Source organism: Saprolegnia diclina (assembly GCF_000281045.1).
Source record: "Saprolegnia diclina VS20 unplaced genomic scaffold supercont1.5, whole genome shotgun sequence".
NCBI lineage: Eukaryota > Oomycota > Saprolegniomycetes > Saprolegniales > Saprolegniaceae > Saprolegnia > Saprolegnia diclina.
The window spans coordinates 790,550-806,621 of record NW_008246072.1 but is presented as its reverse complement, the minus strand read 5'-3'; the positions used below and the strand labels follow the sequence as shown (position 1 = coordinate 806,621).

General features: G+C 57.6%; 7 protein-coding genes across 7 annotated transcripts in view; 3 read left to right on the top strand and 4 right to left on the bottom strand.

The window, feature by feature from the left end:
• Window positions 1–83, bottom strand: part of SDRG_02333 (hypothetical protein) — a gene marked incomplete at both ends in the record, with an annotated part of 579 nt that extends 496 nt beyond the window's left edge. The window contains one exon of the mRNA XM_008607914.1: window positions 24–83. Coding sequence (XP_008606136.1) covers window positions 24–83 — 60 coding nt within the window. The remainder of the gene's footprint in view (window positions 1–23) is intronic.
• A 4,165-nt stretch (window positions 84–4,248) lies between these two features.
• On the top strand, window positions 4,249–5,606 carry SDRG_02332 (hypothetical protein; the record flags this gene model as incomplete). The annotated part of the gene is made up of 4 exons (XM_008607913.1): window positions 4,249–4,300; window positions 4,920–5,071; window positions 5,131–5,256; window positions 5,307–5,606. 4 exons carry the CDS (start codon window positions 4,249–4,251, stop codon window positions 5,604–5,606), a joined length of 630 nt encoding a protein of 209 aa, XP_008606135.1.
• Window positions 5,607–6,894: 1,288 nt separating this feature from the next.
• SDRG_02331 (hypothetical protein) lies at window positions 6,895–8,071 on the top strand. Its single transcript, XM_008607912.1, has 7 exons — window positions 6,895–7,066; window positions 7,112–7,193; window positions 7,251–7,338; window positions 7,384–7,498; window positions 7,545–7,608; window positions 7,658–7,726; window positions 7,779–8,071. Exons 1-7 carry the CDS (start codon window positions 6,906–6,908, stop codon window positions 7,911–7,913), a joined length of 714 nt encoding a protein of 237 aa, XP_008606134.1. The 5' UTR covers window positions 6,895–6,905; the 3' UTR covers window positions 7,914–8,071.
• An 887-nt stretch (window positions 8,072–8,958) lies between these two features.
• On the top strand, window positions 8,959–9,994 carry SDRG_02330 (AUR protein kinase). The gene is made up of 3 exons (XM_008607911.1): window positions 8,959–9,436; window positions 9,481–9,609; window positions 9,656–9,994. The coding sequence occupies exons 1-3, from the start codon at window positions 8,972–8,974 to the stop codon at window positions 9,911–9,913; spliced, it is 852 nt and encodes a 283-aa protein (XP_008606133.1). The 5' UTR covers window positions 8,959–8,971; the 3' UTR covers window positions 9,914–9,994.
• Window positions 9,995–10,070: 76 nt separating this feature from the next.
• SDRG_02329 (hypothetical protein) lies at window positions 10,071–11,085 on the bottom strand. The gene is made up of 4 exons (XM_008607910.1): window positions 10,788–11,085; window positions 10,657–10,740; window positions 10,473–10,602; window positions 10,071–10,426 (listed from the first exon to the last, which is right to left on the bottom strand). Exons 1-4 carry the CDS (start codon window positions 10,992–10,994, stop codon window positions 10,128–10,130), a joined length of 720 nt encoding a protein of 239 aa, XP_008606132.1. The 5' UTR covers window positions 10,995–11,085; the 3' UTR covers window positions 10,071–10,127.
• Window positions 11,086–11,466: 381 nt separating this feature from the next.
• Window positions 11,467–13,299, bottom strand: SDRG_02328 (hypothetical protein). The gene is made up of 9 exons (XM_008607909.1): window positions 13,110–13,299; window positions 13,004–13,063; window positions 12,639–12,956; window positions 12,461–12,590; window positions 12,252–12,419; window positions 12,032–12,171; window positions 11,910–11,984; window positions 11,755–11,867; window positions 11,467–11,706 (listed from the first exon to the last, which is right to left on the bottom strand). Exons 1-9 carry the CDS (start codon window positions 13,269–13,271, stop codon window positions 11,535–11,537), a joined length of 1,338 nt encoding a protein of 445 aa, XP_008606131.1. The 5' UTR covers window positions 13,272–13,299; the 3' UTR covers window positions 11,467–11,534.
• Window positions 13,300–13,574: 275 nt separating this feature from the next.
• On the bottom strand, window positions 13,575–15,343 carry SDRG_02327 (hypothetical protein; the record flags this gene model as incomplete). Its single annotated transcript, XM_008607908.1, has 7 exons — window positions 13,575–13,838; window positions 13,882–13,994; window positions 14,038–14,112; window positions 14,165–14,650; window positions 14,705–15,001; window positions 15,055–15,120; window positions 15,170–15,343. The coding sequence occupies 7 exons, from the start codon at window positions 15,341–15,343 to the stop codon at window positions 13,667–13,669; spliced, it is 1,383 nt and encodes a 460-aa protein (XP_008606130.1). The 3' UTR covers window positions 13,575–13,666.
• Window positions 15,344–16,072: the final 729 nt, after the last annotated feature.

Here is a 16,072-nt window from a genome sequence, read left to right as displayed (position 1 = left end):
AGCTTGTTGGTGAGTTCGAGCACCTTGTTTTCGTACTCGCGCTTCTCTTCCGTGCGCGTCCATTTTGTTGCGCACGAGACCATAGCACTGCTGCCAGACGGGCTTGTCGCTGACTTCAAACGTATCGAAGACGCTTCGCGTCCATGTCGACACCTGCGAGAAACGAGGCTTCGAGGAGGTGGCGATGGTTGTTGATGCACGTGTGATCGAGACCGGCGCCGGTCGCGCACTGGGCGACCTGCCACAAGCTGAGGCGGCATTTGGCGGCGGCCACGTAGCCGGACATGCGGCCATTGGCCTCGACAAAACTGGTCAACCACTCGTCAGCCGTCCAAGATACGTTCCGCATGCCAATTGTATTTCTTACAAACCACAAGAGAATACCCTACCCGTCTGCACTTGCCAGCATGTATTGCAAAACTCGTGGCATCCCATACAAATCCTTTGTCGAATTTAAATCCGATATTTCACGATTCCGAGCCCGCCACGTTCGCGCCAATCAACGCCATGTAGGACCGAACTCGGAGCTCGGTGGGTGCGTTTACAGCTCTTCCGTAGCGCCTCCCATCTACAGTAGTCACAATGCTTGCGCTTGTTGGCCGCCGCTGCAGACCCAAGTGTTCCAGCGATGGTGATGCCCAACTCGGTCTCATCGTTGCTGGCGTAGAGATCGAAAAGATTGATTAACGTTGTGGCAGCTTGCGAAGTAGACGGAGTCGACTCGAGGGCATCGGTCGGCGTGCGGGTCGTCGGTCTCAGATCGAACGAGCTCCTCGTTGAAGGCCAGCACAAGTAGCATCTCGAACTTGACGTCGCGTAGGGTCTGGCGCAACGACGAGTCGATAGAGCAGGATGGCGCGCTCAAAGCGGATGACCGACGCGTACGTCTCGTCGTAGTCGAGGCCAAAGATCTGCTCGAAGCCCTTGATCACGAGACGGCCCTTGGAGCGCAGGTTGCCGTCGCGATCGACCTTGAGATTGATTAGCCAGCGACAGTTGAGCACCTTGCGTCCCACTGGAGCGACACAAGGCGCCGCGTACGGTTGGTCATGTGCGACTTGTACTCTTCGAGCATCGCCTTACGCCACTTGTCGGCCTCGGGCGACGCGAGGGCTTGCTTGTACGACTGCGGCACGTCAAACTCTTTCTCGTCGTCGTCCGTAAGAAGCACGAACCGGGTTGGAGCACGATGCGCCTCTTCCTAGCGCTGCGGGCGCGTGTTTTTGCGCGGGCGCTTGGCCGGCGCCACCGGGAACGTGAGCTTGGGACGCATGCTGCCGCGACGGCGGCGCTTGCGTCCTCCCACAGGGCGCGTCCTCCCCGTCTTCGCGGTACACAATGCGACGTCGGTTACCAGACGCCACTGTAGCAGCACAGGCGTCGTCCAGCGATGGACTCGCATCGACCATCGAATCGTCGCCGCGCGAGTTGGTCGGCGCAGCGGCGGGTCGGGCCGAGTCGACCAGCGGCACGTACGTCTCCGGCATCTCCATGACCGGCAGTGTACAAAACGGGACCAAAGACGAGATGCCACCAACATCGGGGTTGGCGGCGCGTAGGAGGACCTTCTTGACGTATGCGCCTTCGACCGTCTGGTCCTCGGAGACGCACACGTTGTCGTAGCGCACCTTCTCAAAGCTTGCCGGTCCGAAGGTTGAGGGGCCGGTAGCCACGATTTTCTTGATCGTAGCCGAGGAAGATGCACAATTGCGCGCGTCGCGCGATCTTCGAGGCACGACGGTGCGGCCCAAGGAACATGGTCATGACGCACCCGAAAGGACGCAAGTGCGTCACGTCAGGCGCCTTGCCCATGAGCGCTTGGAACGGCGTCTTGCTACCCCCGTCACGGCCGTATCTAACGTTTCGCGAACGTTGCCAGTAACGCGGGTTGCGCCGACCAAAAGGCAGCGAATGGTTTGAAACGTTAAAGAAGTCCCATGGTGATCTGCCTTCTGAGTTGGTCGAAACCCATCTAAGTCCAAAATCAGGGGCGTACGAATGATAGGCCACTTGATGATTTCGTGGCATTTTGCTTGTCTGGTTGCCTCGTGGGTCATATTCCTTTGTTCCTCTGCCTGCATAAGCACAGCAGGAACCGTGCGAGACCACCAAGCCCACTTACGACCTCGTTCTCCCGCTGCGCGATGGGCAAAGGCACGAGCGTGACCGAGGTCAAGCAGGCCCAAATCCTCGCGCTCCTCACCGCTGAATGGTGCCATCGGGAAGGAAATTGGTCGCTCCCGCACGGTTGTGCGCAACTGCCTTGCCAAGAAGGACAAGTACGGCACTGCAAAGTCGCCCGGACGGCCACCCAAGAATGTCACCGACCGGCTTCCGGGCCCCTCAACGTGAAGCTGCGCATGTCCGCCCTCCAGCTCACGACCTCCCTACCTCCCCATTGGGGTCCGGCAAGTTCAGCGGCTGATCCAAGGTCATCCCAAGTTCATTTTCAAGAAGCGACTCGGCTCACGAAAGCTCATGTGGAAGCCCGACTTCGGTTTGCCTTCGAGGCGGTCGTCGGGGGCCAAGATTGGTCCAATGTCATCTTCTCCGACGAGAAGAAGTTCAATCTCGATGGTCCTACCGGCTGGCAGTGCTACTGGCACCACTTGGATCACGAGAAGCAGTGGTTCTCGCGACGCCAATTTGACGGTGGCTGTCATGGTTTGGGGTGCCTTCTCGGCCTCTGGTCCCTTCGAGCTTCGCACTCTCGAGGGCAAGCAAGACAGGTACGCGTACACGTGCACGCTCTCGGACTACATGCTGCCGTTTGCGCACGAGCATCACGGTCTCGACTTCACTTTTCAGCAAGACAACGCGTCGATCCACTGCACCCGCGAGACTCGCGGGTGGTTTGTCGACATCGATGTTTTGCCGTGGCCAGCGCGCTCTCCTGACCCCAACCCGATCGAGAACCTCTGGGCCATCCTAGCCCGACAAGTTTACGCCAACCGACGTCAGTTTTTGGACCGCGAAAGCCTCATTTCCGCGATCCATACCGCCTGGCTCGAAATCAGCCAAGTCATCGACAACCTCATCACGAGCATGCCCCACCGCTGCTTACAAGTCATCCAAAGAAATGGTAAGAAGACGAAGTATTAAGACACGCGATTGTCCACGTGGGCGCCCAATAACGACAAGTGGCTTATCTTTCCGACACCCCCAGATTGCGTTTTTTGGATAGAGAAATCGTGTTCGGAGAAGGTTGCTGAACGATGCCTAGATTGTGTTTTTTCGCCATTTCTCGAGCTACACAACTCCAAATGCAAAACCGGACGAGGATAGAAACATTTACGATGTCTGCAACCTCTGGAAAGCCTTGTTGTGCCTTGAAGTAGTGTGCACTATGCAGTTGGCCCACTGAGACGGGGTGGCCTATCAGTCCGTCGCGCACTGAACCTCGAGGCCCGTAAAAAGCACGGGCTCGGCCGGCTCGACGTGCGACACGGAGGCGGTAAAACCCGTCGCGGAAGTGGACGACGAGCTTCATATCCGTGCTGCGATGACGAGATTGTCCCCCGAGAGCGACGCCAAAATACCGTGATGCTCACGCAGCCGCATCTGGCTCAAGATGTTGACGCGCGACGACGGATCACAGTGCATCTCGAGGCAAACGTTGACCGCGTGTGGCGCATTGTCGCCCATGATGCGGGGAGAATATCATATTGGGAGAATATCATATTGGGAGAATATGGTGCCCATATTCTCCCAATATGATATTCTCCCCGCATCTTTATCCGGAATGACGCATAATGATATCGAGCAGAAAAATTTGAGGCCAAACCGCGTTGCATGCAGCAGCCACACACGAGGGCTACGCCTTCGACAGCGCGCCCGGCACGCCCGAGCACTGGGCCCAGCTCAAGGCTGCAACCGACGGCGCGTCCTTCGGAGGCCTAAGCCTGAAGGACATCAGAAGTCTCGCGAGCGCGCTCGGGCTCTCACTGGAGCCGAAGCACGCCCTCGTGCGCAAAATCGAGCACGCGGTCGAAAAGGTACGCACATTGGCGAGCGACGGCGTCGTCAGCGAGCATGCAATATGTAGCATGTGTATATGCGGTACAAGACACGTGCGAATGCGCAAGGCGTGGTCAAGACAGTGGTCAACTTGCGGCCCATCGGGCGAAAGGTGCAATATCTATCTTGACTACTCGAGCTCTTCTTTCTTGATGTTCCTAGTGTACTTTGCAAACTGCGGCAGACGCGTCACGCACGACCAAGCGCAAGAAGTCATCAGAAGACGCTGCGATGGACGAGCTGGCGGCGCTGTTTCCCCCGAAGAAGGCCCGAAAAGTGCAAGGTACCTACAGCCTTCAATGAATCGTTCTCAAACAATATAGCGAAAACCCCAACGTGCTCGGCGATCAAGGATTATCCTTTGCCAGTGAAGCAGGCCACCGCGTCGCTTGCTTGACAATCGATTACCTGATAGGCGAAGGATCGTCAGGAACTGTCTACCTGGCCCATCACTCGGCGTCCGGCCACCAATTTGCCGTCAAGCAGATCGCAGAACCAGTCGAGCTGCCAGCCGCTGTTCGGCCCTTTTTCCAAGACTGTGTGCAGCGCGAATTCGTTGTTCGTTCGCGCTGCGCACAGTCTTGGAAAAAGGGCCGACCAGCGGCTGGCAGCTCGACTGGTTCTGCGATCTGCTTGACGGCAAATTGGTGGCCGGACGCCGAGTGATGGGCCAGGTAGACAGTTCCTGACGATCCTTCGCCGATCCGGTAATCGATCGTCAAGCCAAGCGACGCAGTGGCCTGCTCCACTGGCAAAGGAGAATCCTTGATCGCCGAGCACGTTGGGGTTTTCGCTATATTGCTCGTGATGGAGGTACTCCATCACGAGGATAGGGCTCCCAGCGTTCTCGAGCGACGCAAAGAGATATGCAATTCTCTCGTGGGCAAGGGCGCGATGGATAGCGAGTTCGCTTGGCTCCGTCTACGACTTGCTCCGCAAAGGTCCGCTACCTAAAGCCAAGGCTCCTCGCTGCGTCTGCGACGTGGCATGTGGTATTACGCATATGCACGCCCTCGGCTACGCACACCGGGACATCAAGGCCGAAAGCTTTCTCGTCGAAACGAACATACGGTGCTCCATGCCCTTCTTAATTGCATACGTGGCATTGCTTAGGGTCGCTACAAAGTCGCAGACTTCGGTCTTTCCGTCTACACAAAGGACGAGCAGCAGCACGGGTCCGCGGGAACGGTCGACTATACGTCTCCAAAAGTTGCCGCTGGTCAGCCCCACGACGCCACGGTACAACGATGTACATTATTTTCCATAGCTATGACGATGGTTGGTCGTAGACGGACCTCTGGTCCCTGGGTGTCCTTGCATACGGGCTTCTCGTCGGCCACCCACCGTTTTCCAACGTTGACAACGACACGCCCGACGAAATCAAGAAGCAGGTCCGGGTCGGGCACGTTTGGCGGCCGCCTCGCATCGCCGACAGCGCGTGGGAGATGCGAGGCAGCCGCGAAACCGTACAGTACACAACAATGGCATTGGCTGCCGCGTCTGCCGCGTACCCTACGCAGATCGTCATAACAACACAGATCGCCATGTACCGGTTTATGTATTGTTTGGGCAGTCGGCGTATGCAGTGAGAAGTGTACCGAGAGAAGCGTGGTCGACGCCAAGAGGTCGGCGACGCTTTCGCTCGTATATTTCCACAGAGTACTTAGCATATACCGCTCTACAGGTCAAATGAGCGTCGCATCAAGAACGCTCCGTACCTGGCATTCTTGAGCGAGGCGTTGTCTGCAATCGACATGAGAGCTGCGCCATGGTATGTGGACGGTTGACATGCGTCTTTGTCGACACACTCTGCGGTGGTGGTGGTTGCTACCCCACGCGGTGGCCAGCACTACTTGACGGCCATCATCGCCGACGGGCACGGTCGCTTCCTCGGCGCCCGGTAGCGTACTCATATTGCTTGTCTCTGAGGACGCGGCACTCATCGGTTGGTTTCGCTAGCACGCAGAATTTTTATCCGATATTCTTGTGGTTTGTATGCAATAAAATTCCTACGTGGACGCGGTCAGTCTCCAATTTGGTCACCACAGCTCCCGATGGCTCCGCCTGCCGACCGGACGTGGGTCAAACTGTAAGCCGCCGCACTGGGTGTCGGCCTTTGCGACGCCATCGTCGGCCAAGCCCACCAAGCTTCCCAAGGTCTAGGCGACGCAAATGGCAACGGTTGAGTAGCATAATGGTTGAGTAGGTTCAAGCGCTCCAAGTGTAGTCGCATCTCGTTTTCGACTAGCGCTACTAACCTTTAGGCCACCAGTTTTGCACGCAAGGATTGTGTATTGATGTACTAGAGTATCGTTCGATGAACAAGGCAGCCAATATGTCCATGCGGAGATGCAAATGACTCTGGTTGTATGGCCAAGCTGGTCATCCCGTGAAAGTTCGCAATGTCACGATCCGACCAATGAGCAGTCTCTTCTTGCGGCACATGCCACATCCACACGTGCTTTTGGCTCCCTCCTCTGTCGGGTCCTCTTGGCCTCTGTGCTTAGCGACTAATGACACAGTCGGTCCCTTTCACAGACACAACGTCCACTTCATGAGCCTCACGTCTCATTGACCCACTTCAACAACAACATGGCACATGCCACGATCAGGACCACATATATGCCGAATTGGCCCGTGATGTGCCGAAAGCTCCCGCAGTATGCCGAATGCACCAGCTGCTGCCGAATCATGGAGTGACTGCAAAACCTCAAGTGGCACGCGCCAGGGAAGTAGCAGGCCACCATATCTTCGCCACTCCGTCCAGCCTACGCCTTCAAGCACCTGCGCGCGGCTCTCATCTCCGCGCTTGTTGGCGTCGCGGTTGATTTTCTGAGGATTTTCCTGACAAATTTCCGATTCACACCGAGATTGGATCTTGAAGGGACATGGCCGAGCCGTCGCCGCCCGAGAGCCTCGTGAGCTACGACACGCCCATCTTTACGGGCGAGAGCAACGAAGGCGTCAAGAAGGCCAAGGCCGCGCCGGGCGCCAAGATCGACCCTGTCGCGCGCATTGAAGATGTGCTCAACGCCATGCTGCCGCCCCAGTAGACGTCGTCATACCCGAGCATCGACTCTACATGGGCATGTAGGATGTGGAAGGAAGAGACAGGGTACTGGATGCGCTACACGTCGGCCGAGCCCTCGACGCGCTTTGATGTCATCAAGCTCCAGGTAGACGCTTCCGACGTCACAATATGCGCTTCTTGACGCGGACCATGATGCTTGCAGGAGCAAATGGACGCCAAGCTCCTCAAGCGCCAAGCCCGCGAGAGTGGCATCTGCCCCGTCCGCGAAGACATTTACGCCCAGTGCTTTGGTGCGCACATGTATAGCAGATGACCCTGTAGCCTTGCTCTTCTAGACGAGCTCATTCGTGAAGTCGCCATCAACTCGCCGGAGCGCGGCCTGTTGCTCTTGCGCATTCGCGATGAGATTCGCATGACGACCGACGCGTACAAGACGCTCTACGAGAGCAGGTATGTACCCATAATGTGGCTGCGGCATCCAGGACCATCCTCGTAGCATTACGTTTGGTGTGCGCAAGCAGCTCCAAGCCGAGCAAGGCATGGGGTCGCTCGAAGATCGGGTCTGCCGAATGCCGGGTTCGATCCCTCGACCAACGCCGTGTGGTTTAGATCCACGTGCTCACGGAAGAGAAGCGCGAGTACGAAAACAAGGTGCTCGAACTCACCAACAAGCTTGAGGTCGACCTGAAGTGAAATGTATCAAGGTTTCAACCGGAAGGATTGTGTGTAGGTGATTGAGAAGCGAAGCAGCGAGCGACGCGCGCTCCAGGAGAAGCGCTACAAAGAGGAGATCGAGTTCCTCAAGTACCAAGGCCAGCACCTCGACGCCTTCCTCAAGTCGGCCGGGGGTGGCGCCAGCAAATAGCGAAAAATGATTACGCATCAAAGTTGTCGAGCTGCACCTCGGCGTGCGCGTACGAGGAAGCGACGACCTTGCCGTTGATCAAAAAGAGGTGTGGCTCAGCGACGTGGACGCAGTGGTAGCTAATGGTCTATCCGTGTACACATACCATTATTGTCGTATTCTCCATCACCTGTCCTCGTCGATGGTGGGGAATAGGGGTATGTACCACTCAGTGCATGCAACTAGTTCACACCACCGATTGGATTGGATATAATCCCAGAAAACGCGCCAATGAGACGCAGGCAAATGTTTATCATTTCACAATCTCGGTGCGCCGAGCTGGTGCGCCGATGAAGAACGAGAGGGATGAGCTGCTTCTACAGTGACGGTTCGTCCCTACGGCTGCCCAACTCGATACCGCAGACGTATGTGGGCAAGCTCAACAATGTCCTAGCTTGCGCTGACCCCGCGCAATGCCCATGTCTTCGTCTCGTAGCGCGCCTTGAACGCAATCGATGCCATCCTTGCGCCTTGACGCGCAGCTGCAGAGCGACGGATCCGCGGAACTGCGCCAAAGTCCTAAACGGTGCCATGAGATGTGGCTTTCGGGCGAATCGTGGCGCGAGGAGGTACATAGCGCAATGTGTTGCATTGGCGCTCGGTCGTTCTTGCAGCATCGACTGTCGACAAGGTCCAGTCTGGCGCAGATGCTCCATGACCCGCGCCAGGGCACGCCAGCGCATGGGCATAGATAGCATTTACCAGCAAGCAGACGCTCATCTCGCTGGTCGCTACCAGGAGCGGTCGCTTGGCGCGAAGTCGACAGGCGCGCTCGCCGTCCACAGGCGCTTGCATGACGACGACCTGCAAGGTACAATTGCGTCAAAGCCGACGTCAATCACCGAGCCGCTCCTCCTGAGCAAATCTTGGTTGCGGCCGTGGATTGGTCCAAATGCAGGAATAGATCGCCAATCACATCATTTTGACGCTATCGGCTTCCGGATTGGTCAAAATGCTGGACCGAGTCCGGATACAGCGCTAAAAATAGATTTCAGATAAGAAAAGAACGCAGGCGACCCATGAGCACGACGACGGACGCCATTCCCACGGCCTTGATGCTGGCCTCCGCGCCTCACGGCCTCGCGCCCACCCGCAAGCTCGGCAAAGGAGGATCCGCGGATGTCTACCTCGCGCAGCACATGGCGTCTGGCCGCCACTTCGCCGTCAAGGTTGTTGCGAAGAGCGACGACCAGGTCCCGCGCCGAGCCGAAGCTCTGTGGCGCGAGATCGACATACAGCTCGCGCTGGTGCACGACCGGATCGTGCGTCTTTATACAGTCTTCGAGGATGCGACGAACGTGTATCTCGTCTTGGAGTACCTCCCGGGCGGCGCCGTCTTCGACGTGCTGGACCAACAGGCGCCATGGCGCGAGGACCAAGCTGCTCGCTGCATCCACGATGTCGCGTGTGGTCTTGCCTACATGCACGCCTATGGCTGCGCGCACCGCGATATCAAGGCCGAGAACATTCTGATCGACTGCGATGTTTGCTCTTGCATGTCCTTTCTCGCTTGCTCACATTTGCTTAGGGTCGCTACAAAATTGCCGACGTGGGCGTTTCCGTCTACACGTGGAAGTGCCAGCAGCAACTCCGTGCGGTGGGAACGACTGACTATATGTCACCAGAAGTCGCCGCTGGCCAGCCCCATGACGCCACGGTACAGCAAAGCAAAGCACTTGGTCGTTTTAAAGCGTCGTTCGTAGACGGACCTCTGGTCTTTGGGCATCCTGACATACGAGCTTCTCGTTGGCTACCCGCCGTTCTCGCTTGGCAGCAATTTGACGGAGGACCAAATGAAGAAGCGCATCCAGGACGAGCACGTGAAGCGGCCGCCTCACATCTCTGACAGCGCGTGGGACCTGATTGCCAAGCTCTTGCAACAAGAGAAATGCGACCGCCTCCCAGCCGCGCTTGTCGCTCGACACGATTGGATCGAGACGCACTGCGGCACCGACGACTAGTCAACTTTGTGTGTCCCAGCCGCAAGTCGTTGAACAGCGTCACCGACTTGCCGAGTCTGATATTGCTTTTTGAGATAATGAAATGTATGTTGTTATGTCATTGCCTGGGGGTATGCTACGGCATATAGTCACTCATACGGGACCATCAAACACACAGTATCCGCATGCAAAATAGGTTACGTTAAAAAGAGTCGGCTGCGCGTGGAGACGCAATTTAGAGCGACTTGACCTTCTCGTAGTAGCAGACACATGGGTTTTCAGGGCACTCGGGCAGCAACTGCTTGAACGCTAGCGCGGCGTCGTCCTTGGATTTCCAAACAACAAGAAATGAATCGCCCATGAGTGAGCTGCGCTGGTGCGGGATGACACACTCTGGTGCCATCGACGTCTTTGCGAGAATGAGCGCTGCAAGTCCGTCTTTGAACTCGACGTGGCGGCCGAACACTGTCCACGTCAAGGCTGGGTCTTCTCCGAGGCGAAATGAAGTGGGCATCAATCCAGTCGGCGCGCCGCCTACGTTGCATCCTAAGAAAAGCACCCGGCGATCGCACGACAATACCTGGCAACGCCGGAAATTTAAAAGGCCCAAAGAACCCCGCGGGAAGCTCGGCCTTCGAAGAGCCGTCCGTTGTCTTCTGACGCTTCGTCGGCGTTGTGAGCGCCGTTCGGGTCGCAGCTGGAGAAGCGCGCTAGACACCCAAGGAAGATGCGTTTGTCGGTGTCGAGGGTAGAGAGGCATGTACCTTCTTGGACGCTCTCGCCAACGACGTGGGGTGCACTTTCTTCTCTGGCGTCTTGCGCGCAGCTAGCACCATTTGACGCTTGTGCTATGTCATGATCGTGACCTCGTATGGCATCGCTCGCGCTGGCGTACCTTCTTGACGCTGTAACGAATGGAGCCCTGCAACACCGTGCAGTCCCCGTCCTCGACCAGCTTGGCCTGGACCCCAAGCTCTGTCGCCGCGTGGCGCAGGGCAGCAACGTCACTCTTCATGCCTGCGAAGTTGCTGCCGACCATAGCCTCAAGCTGCGCCCAGCGCTCGGTCGTGATCGCCGCCTGGGCTTCCGCGGGCACTTGCATGGCTTGGTGGTCGGACTTTCCAGAAAACACAGAATACACTGCACGAGCCTTCTTTATCCGGAATCCGGATACGAGGGAGGAGCCCTCAGCGCAGCCAACGCGCAAGCAAATAGGAGCCAGCGCCTCAATACTATGCAGCGCTCACTGCGCTGCTGCATGGCAAAGCAGGGCGGTTTGGGCCGATCCGCTACACATCCCCTACTCGTGTGCGGAAGAGCTGGCAATACAGTGTATTGCATACACTGTATTCATGTCACAACGGATATCTTTCGCGCGGGACCGACAACAACGCCTCAAGACGTGCGCTATGTCGACGCGTATCATAGAGTCGTCCTTGGGACGACAAGGTCATGCGGACTTACTCGCTGTCAACCCATAGTTGCAAATGTATCTGATGAAGTAGCGTAGGACCTGCCGCCACGGACGCTCTGCGCCCGCTTCCACGCCAAAGCCGATCAACACATATGACATGGCTTGTCAAAATTTGAGTTTTTATACATCACACGATGCAGCACTGTGTCAAGGGGCTGCTGCTGCGTGTCAAGGGCGACGGCCGAGGGTTTCACGGGTCGGAACGACGATCGTCTTGCACTGTGGGCACTCGTCATGCGCCTCCAACCACGGCTTGGCGCAGTCGTTGTGGAAGAGGTGCATGCAGGGCAGCGTCACGACGCACTCGTCGGCTTTATAGCTCTCGGTGCAGATGGAGCACCTACATCGTAGTACTTGGTTGAGTCACCGCGTCTTGCAGGCATCGTACTCGATGTCCAGCTCGGTATCGCGGGGCCACGACTGCGTCTCGAAGTACGGCCACACAAAGTTGGTGAGCGCCGCAAAATCCTCGACAAAGGCTCGGGCCAATTCGTCGTACGCCTAGTACAAGTGCCTCCTGGTGCGTGCGGTGTAAGATCTTACCTCGATCGAGATCCGACGCGCTTCGACAAGGCGCTCGCGAATGTGGGCTTCGTACTTTTCGAGAAGACTTTTGTGCTACGCACCGGAAATGCATCGGCTCCATGGGACGTGGTAGAACGTACGCGGTAGTAGAGCAGTCGCTTCAGGCTGATCTGCGCCTTCTCCGCGTCCGTGAGCGTACACGGCTTGTTGACACGTAGCGCAGGCAGCGGCAGCGTCTCGGTGACCGGTCCGTGCTTGCGCAGACGCATGGGTTCCGGCGCTGGTTCTTCAGCGCGCGACGGATGGTAATCGCAAGCACCCGCCTCGCGGACTCTGTCGGACGACACACTCGACGGTGACCATGTGCGACGTCGCTGGGCAGGCTGTCGGCCGCCCGCATGCGGCGCTGGGCGTTTTGCCGCTCGACCGGTTCGGTCAGACCCATCGGGCGATGCCACTTGCGCGCGACGAGCGTGTTGCCGATACTGCGATCGTCGCACGCGAATGACTTGGGGTGAGCCGCCTCCGCTAGAAGCAGCCAAAAACTGCAATACATGTATGTGAGAGACTGTGTGAGAGAAAAGCCAGGAGATGCAGCACCTGGCGGGGCTCCTCGTGCTCGTTATCGCTGGGCACATCGCTGCCGCTTTCCATGGGCTCGAAGCTTGGCGCCTCTCCATCTTGGTTATCGTCTTGGCGCTGTTATGCATGTGCTAGAAGGTACTCGACAGAAAGATCACGCGTTACCTGGACGCATTCAACAGGGTCGATCTCATTGTCGCTGCCCGCGTCATTGTCGCTGCCCGCGTCGTTGTCGCTTGATGTTGGCTCAATACCTTGGCCCTGCGTCTCGCCGTTGTAGTCATCGTCATCACTCGCAAACGCTTCGACGGGCGGGTTCGCCTGGGCTTCCATCATGGCGTAGCGTTGCTCCTCGTGCGCTTCCTCATCAAACTCGTAAGGGTCGTGGTAGCAAGGTAGCGCTCGTAGCGGTCGTCGTCGGTCTCGGACTCGTCCATGGAAACGCTCGTAGCGTTCGTCGTCGTCCTCGGACTCGTCCATGGCCTGAACCATCAGCATCGTCCGATTCTGCAAACAACGTCGCATCGTACCTCGTCCTCGTCGCCGCTTCCATGCCGATCGCTCAAAGCCGCAGATCGCTGAGCTTGCTCCTATGGGCGGCTCGTCATACGCCCGGTCCATGGACAAGCCATGTACCTTGAAGTGCTCGACCTCCTTGTTCGACTCGATGAGCTGGCGCCGCAGTGCTTCGGCCTCCGCCCTCGAATGACGGACAAGCGCCATGAGATTGGCTTCCAGGGCGCGGAAGATGTCGGCCTGGAGCATTTCAGGCGGGGGGCCGTCGTCTTCGGCCTCCATCGGCCTTGCCTTCCGCGCTGCGTATCCGACTCTGAGAAACTAAGATCGGGGGCCACCGGATAAACATCCGGATAAACCGTGTTATCCGGTAATACCGGATAAACATCGTGGCGGCGCGAGCGTCAGGATTGGGTCAAGAAACAACACGCGGCCAATGGCACCCCAGCACATGCATACTAGTATCATCCAAGCAAGAGCTACCTATGACTCCACCTACTATCGACTGTAGAGATTGGGTGCAGACACCCGCGCTGCTGTGGACGCAACCATCCAGTTCCGAGCCTGTAGAGGCGGCAAAGCAAGTAGAGAGACAAGACGTGTTTGTATTGATCCACTAGAAAATCGTTGGCTCGACTTCGTACAACATCGTGGCACGCAACGTCGAAGCGTGCGACTCATGGGCGCTTGCCGAGGGTTCCGCGCGTTGGCACGATGAGCGTCTTGCACTGCGGGCACTTGTCGTGTTCGGCAAACCACGGCTTGATGCAGTCGTCGTGGAATAGGTGCGCGCACGGCAGCGTCGCGACGGTCTCGCCGGCGCTGTAGACTTCCGTGCAAATGGAGCACCTACGCAGCAGTTGAGAGACTATGGCGAAGAGTGGAAACGCACTCGAGTTGCAACGCCGTGTGTTGCGGCCACGTCTGCGACGCCATAAATTGCCACATAAAGTCGGTCACGGCCGGAAAGTCGTCCGCAAATTTCTCGCGCGTTGCCCCAAGGTGCTCGTGCAAGCATGAACAACATGCAAGGTGAACACGTATCTACCTGTGGCGAGATCCGACGCGCTGTCATGAGCTCCTGGCGCTTGTAGGCTTCAAATGCGTCGACCATCTCCTTGTTCTACGTCATTGAACGTTTGCTGTCGTCACGCGTCAACGACGATGGGACGTACGCGGTAGAACTGCAGTCGTAGCAAGCGGCGCTGGTTCGTGTCGTCTTCGCTCAGGACGCGGCGCGTCGGTGCACCTGGCACTTTTTTTCTGCGCAGCGGCGGCAACGGCAGCGCGTGGACCACTGGTCCTTGGCTGCGCCGACGGATCGGCGCCAAAAGCGTGGCCGCGACGTTTGTTGAAATCGTCGGATCGCGCGTCAAGTGGCTGAACGCTCGGGCGGCTCGGCGCTGCTCGGCGCTGAGAAGGGCAAACTCGGGTTGCGGAATGCCAATCAGTTCTGTGCGGGGCCGCTGCGCACGCGGCTGCCCTTCAGCAGGAGGCGCCTCGCGCTGTGGCGTACGAGCCGTGGGCTGGGTCGGCGGGCGGTGGGGCGGCGACACCTGCGCATTGCGCAGCTCGTGTCGATACAGCACGCGCCGGACAGGAATGATGACGCTTGAGCTGTTGATGCTCGCAGAGGACGCAAACAGACCTTGCTCCTGCAACTAGACGCATCCATGAGGAGTTGCACCGACAGAAAGGGCATGTTGCAGAAATACCGGAAGAAGCTCGGGAGCGCCAAACTCAAAGTCGCCGTTGTCGCTGGACGCATCATCGCCGCTTTCCATGGGCGCGAAACCTTGCTCGTACGCCTCTTCGTCGCTGATGTCGTCGTGGCGAGGGGTCGTAAGTGCATCGTGCGCAGGTGCAGCTTGCTCGTCCTCGCGCTCCATCTGGACTTCATGAGGGTCGTAGCGAAGCGCTTCGTCAGCTATGCCATCACAACGATCGTCACGGTCGCTTGGAGTCGGCGAGGGCGCTTCAAGTCCGTGGTCGTCGTCGAGCTCGACCATGGCCTGTCGTCCCATCATCATCATCGGCAGATGTTCCAGTCGTCGGTGGGCCGTACCTCGGTCTCGTCGCGGCGAGCACTTCGAGCTTCTGCGAGCGCGCGCTCGTGAGCGAGAACCTGGATCTACGTAAGGACCGCTCAGTCCCTCGCCGCCAGACGAGCCAGGATACACCTTCAAGCGCTCGACTTCCATGTTCGACTCAATGAGTTGGCGCCGCAGTGTTTCGGCCTCCTTGTTCTTCTGCTGGACGAGCCCCTTAAAGCAGGCTTCGCGAGCGCGGAAGACGTCGGCGAGTCTCGGCGCCGTCGAAGGCGGACCTTGCTGCTCCGCCACAGGGGTTGCCATCGACGCGGCTGCTTCGACTCTGAGAGGCTAAGATCGGGAACAACCGGATAATATCCGGATACGGCAGTGTCCACGTTATCCGGCTCCTTATCCGGATACTCGTCAAGTCGCGTTGACGGTAGGAACCCGAGCTGCCTACCGGCGATGCTGCTCAGTCCAGTGATATAGATAGCACCGAATTCGTATACGACGCTTGATAGGAAGCTATGTACTAGTACCTTCCTTGTACAGGCAGCTTAGGTCGTTGACGCAGCTTGCAGGGATTGTCCTTGCCAGGATGCTGCATAAGAGCTTGGTGTCCAGGGAGAACTCAGGCTATAAGCCTCTACGAGAGGCGCTGCATACCAATTTTCAACCGTACAATGAGTACCCTTGGCAAGTGGATCTGCTGTCTCTGCGGTTGGTCACTCGTGCTGCCACGTCATAGTGGCCTGGCTCGTTATTTTGGGCCTGTCGTTTTACCGGCTTGCGTGCATCCTAGCCGACAACGTCTTTTTGTATGCCTCAAGTGTCGGTAAGAAGCACCATCACGCGTGTTTGGTGGTGCCAGCCCGGGGGTTACGGTACCGTTGGCGTGAAACAAAAATGTTTCTACCGGTCTTGTGATCACTGTGCGTGCAATATCGACAAAGCTTCGCGATACCCATTGCCTTTACAACCGTTTTCGATTGACGGCGTTGCATCTTGCCGGCAAACGAAAACGACCGTAACGACGCGGCTTCTCGATTT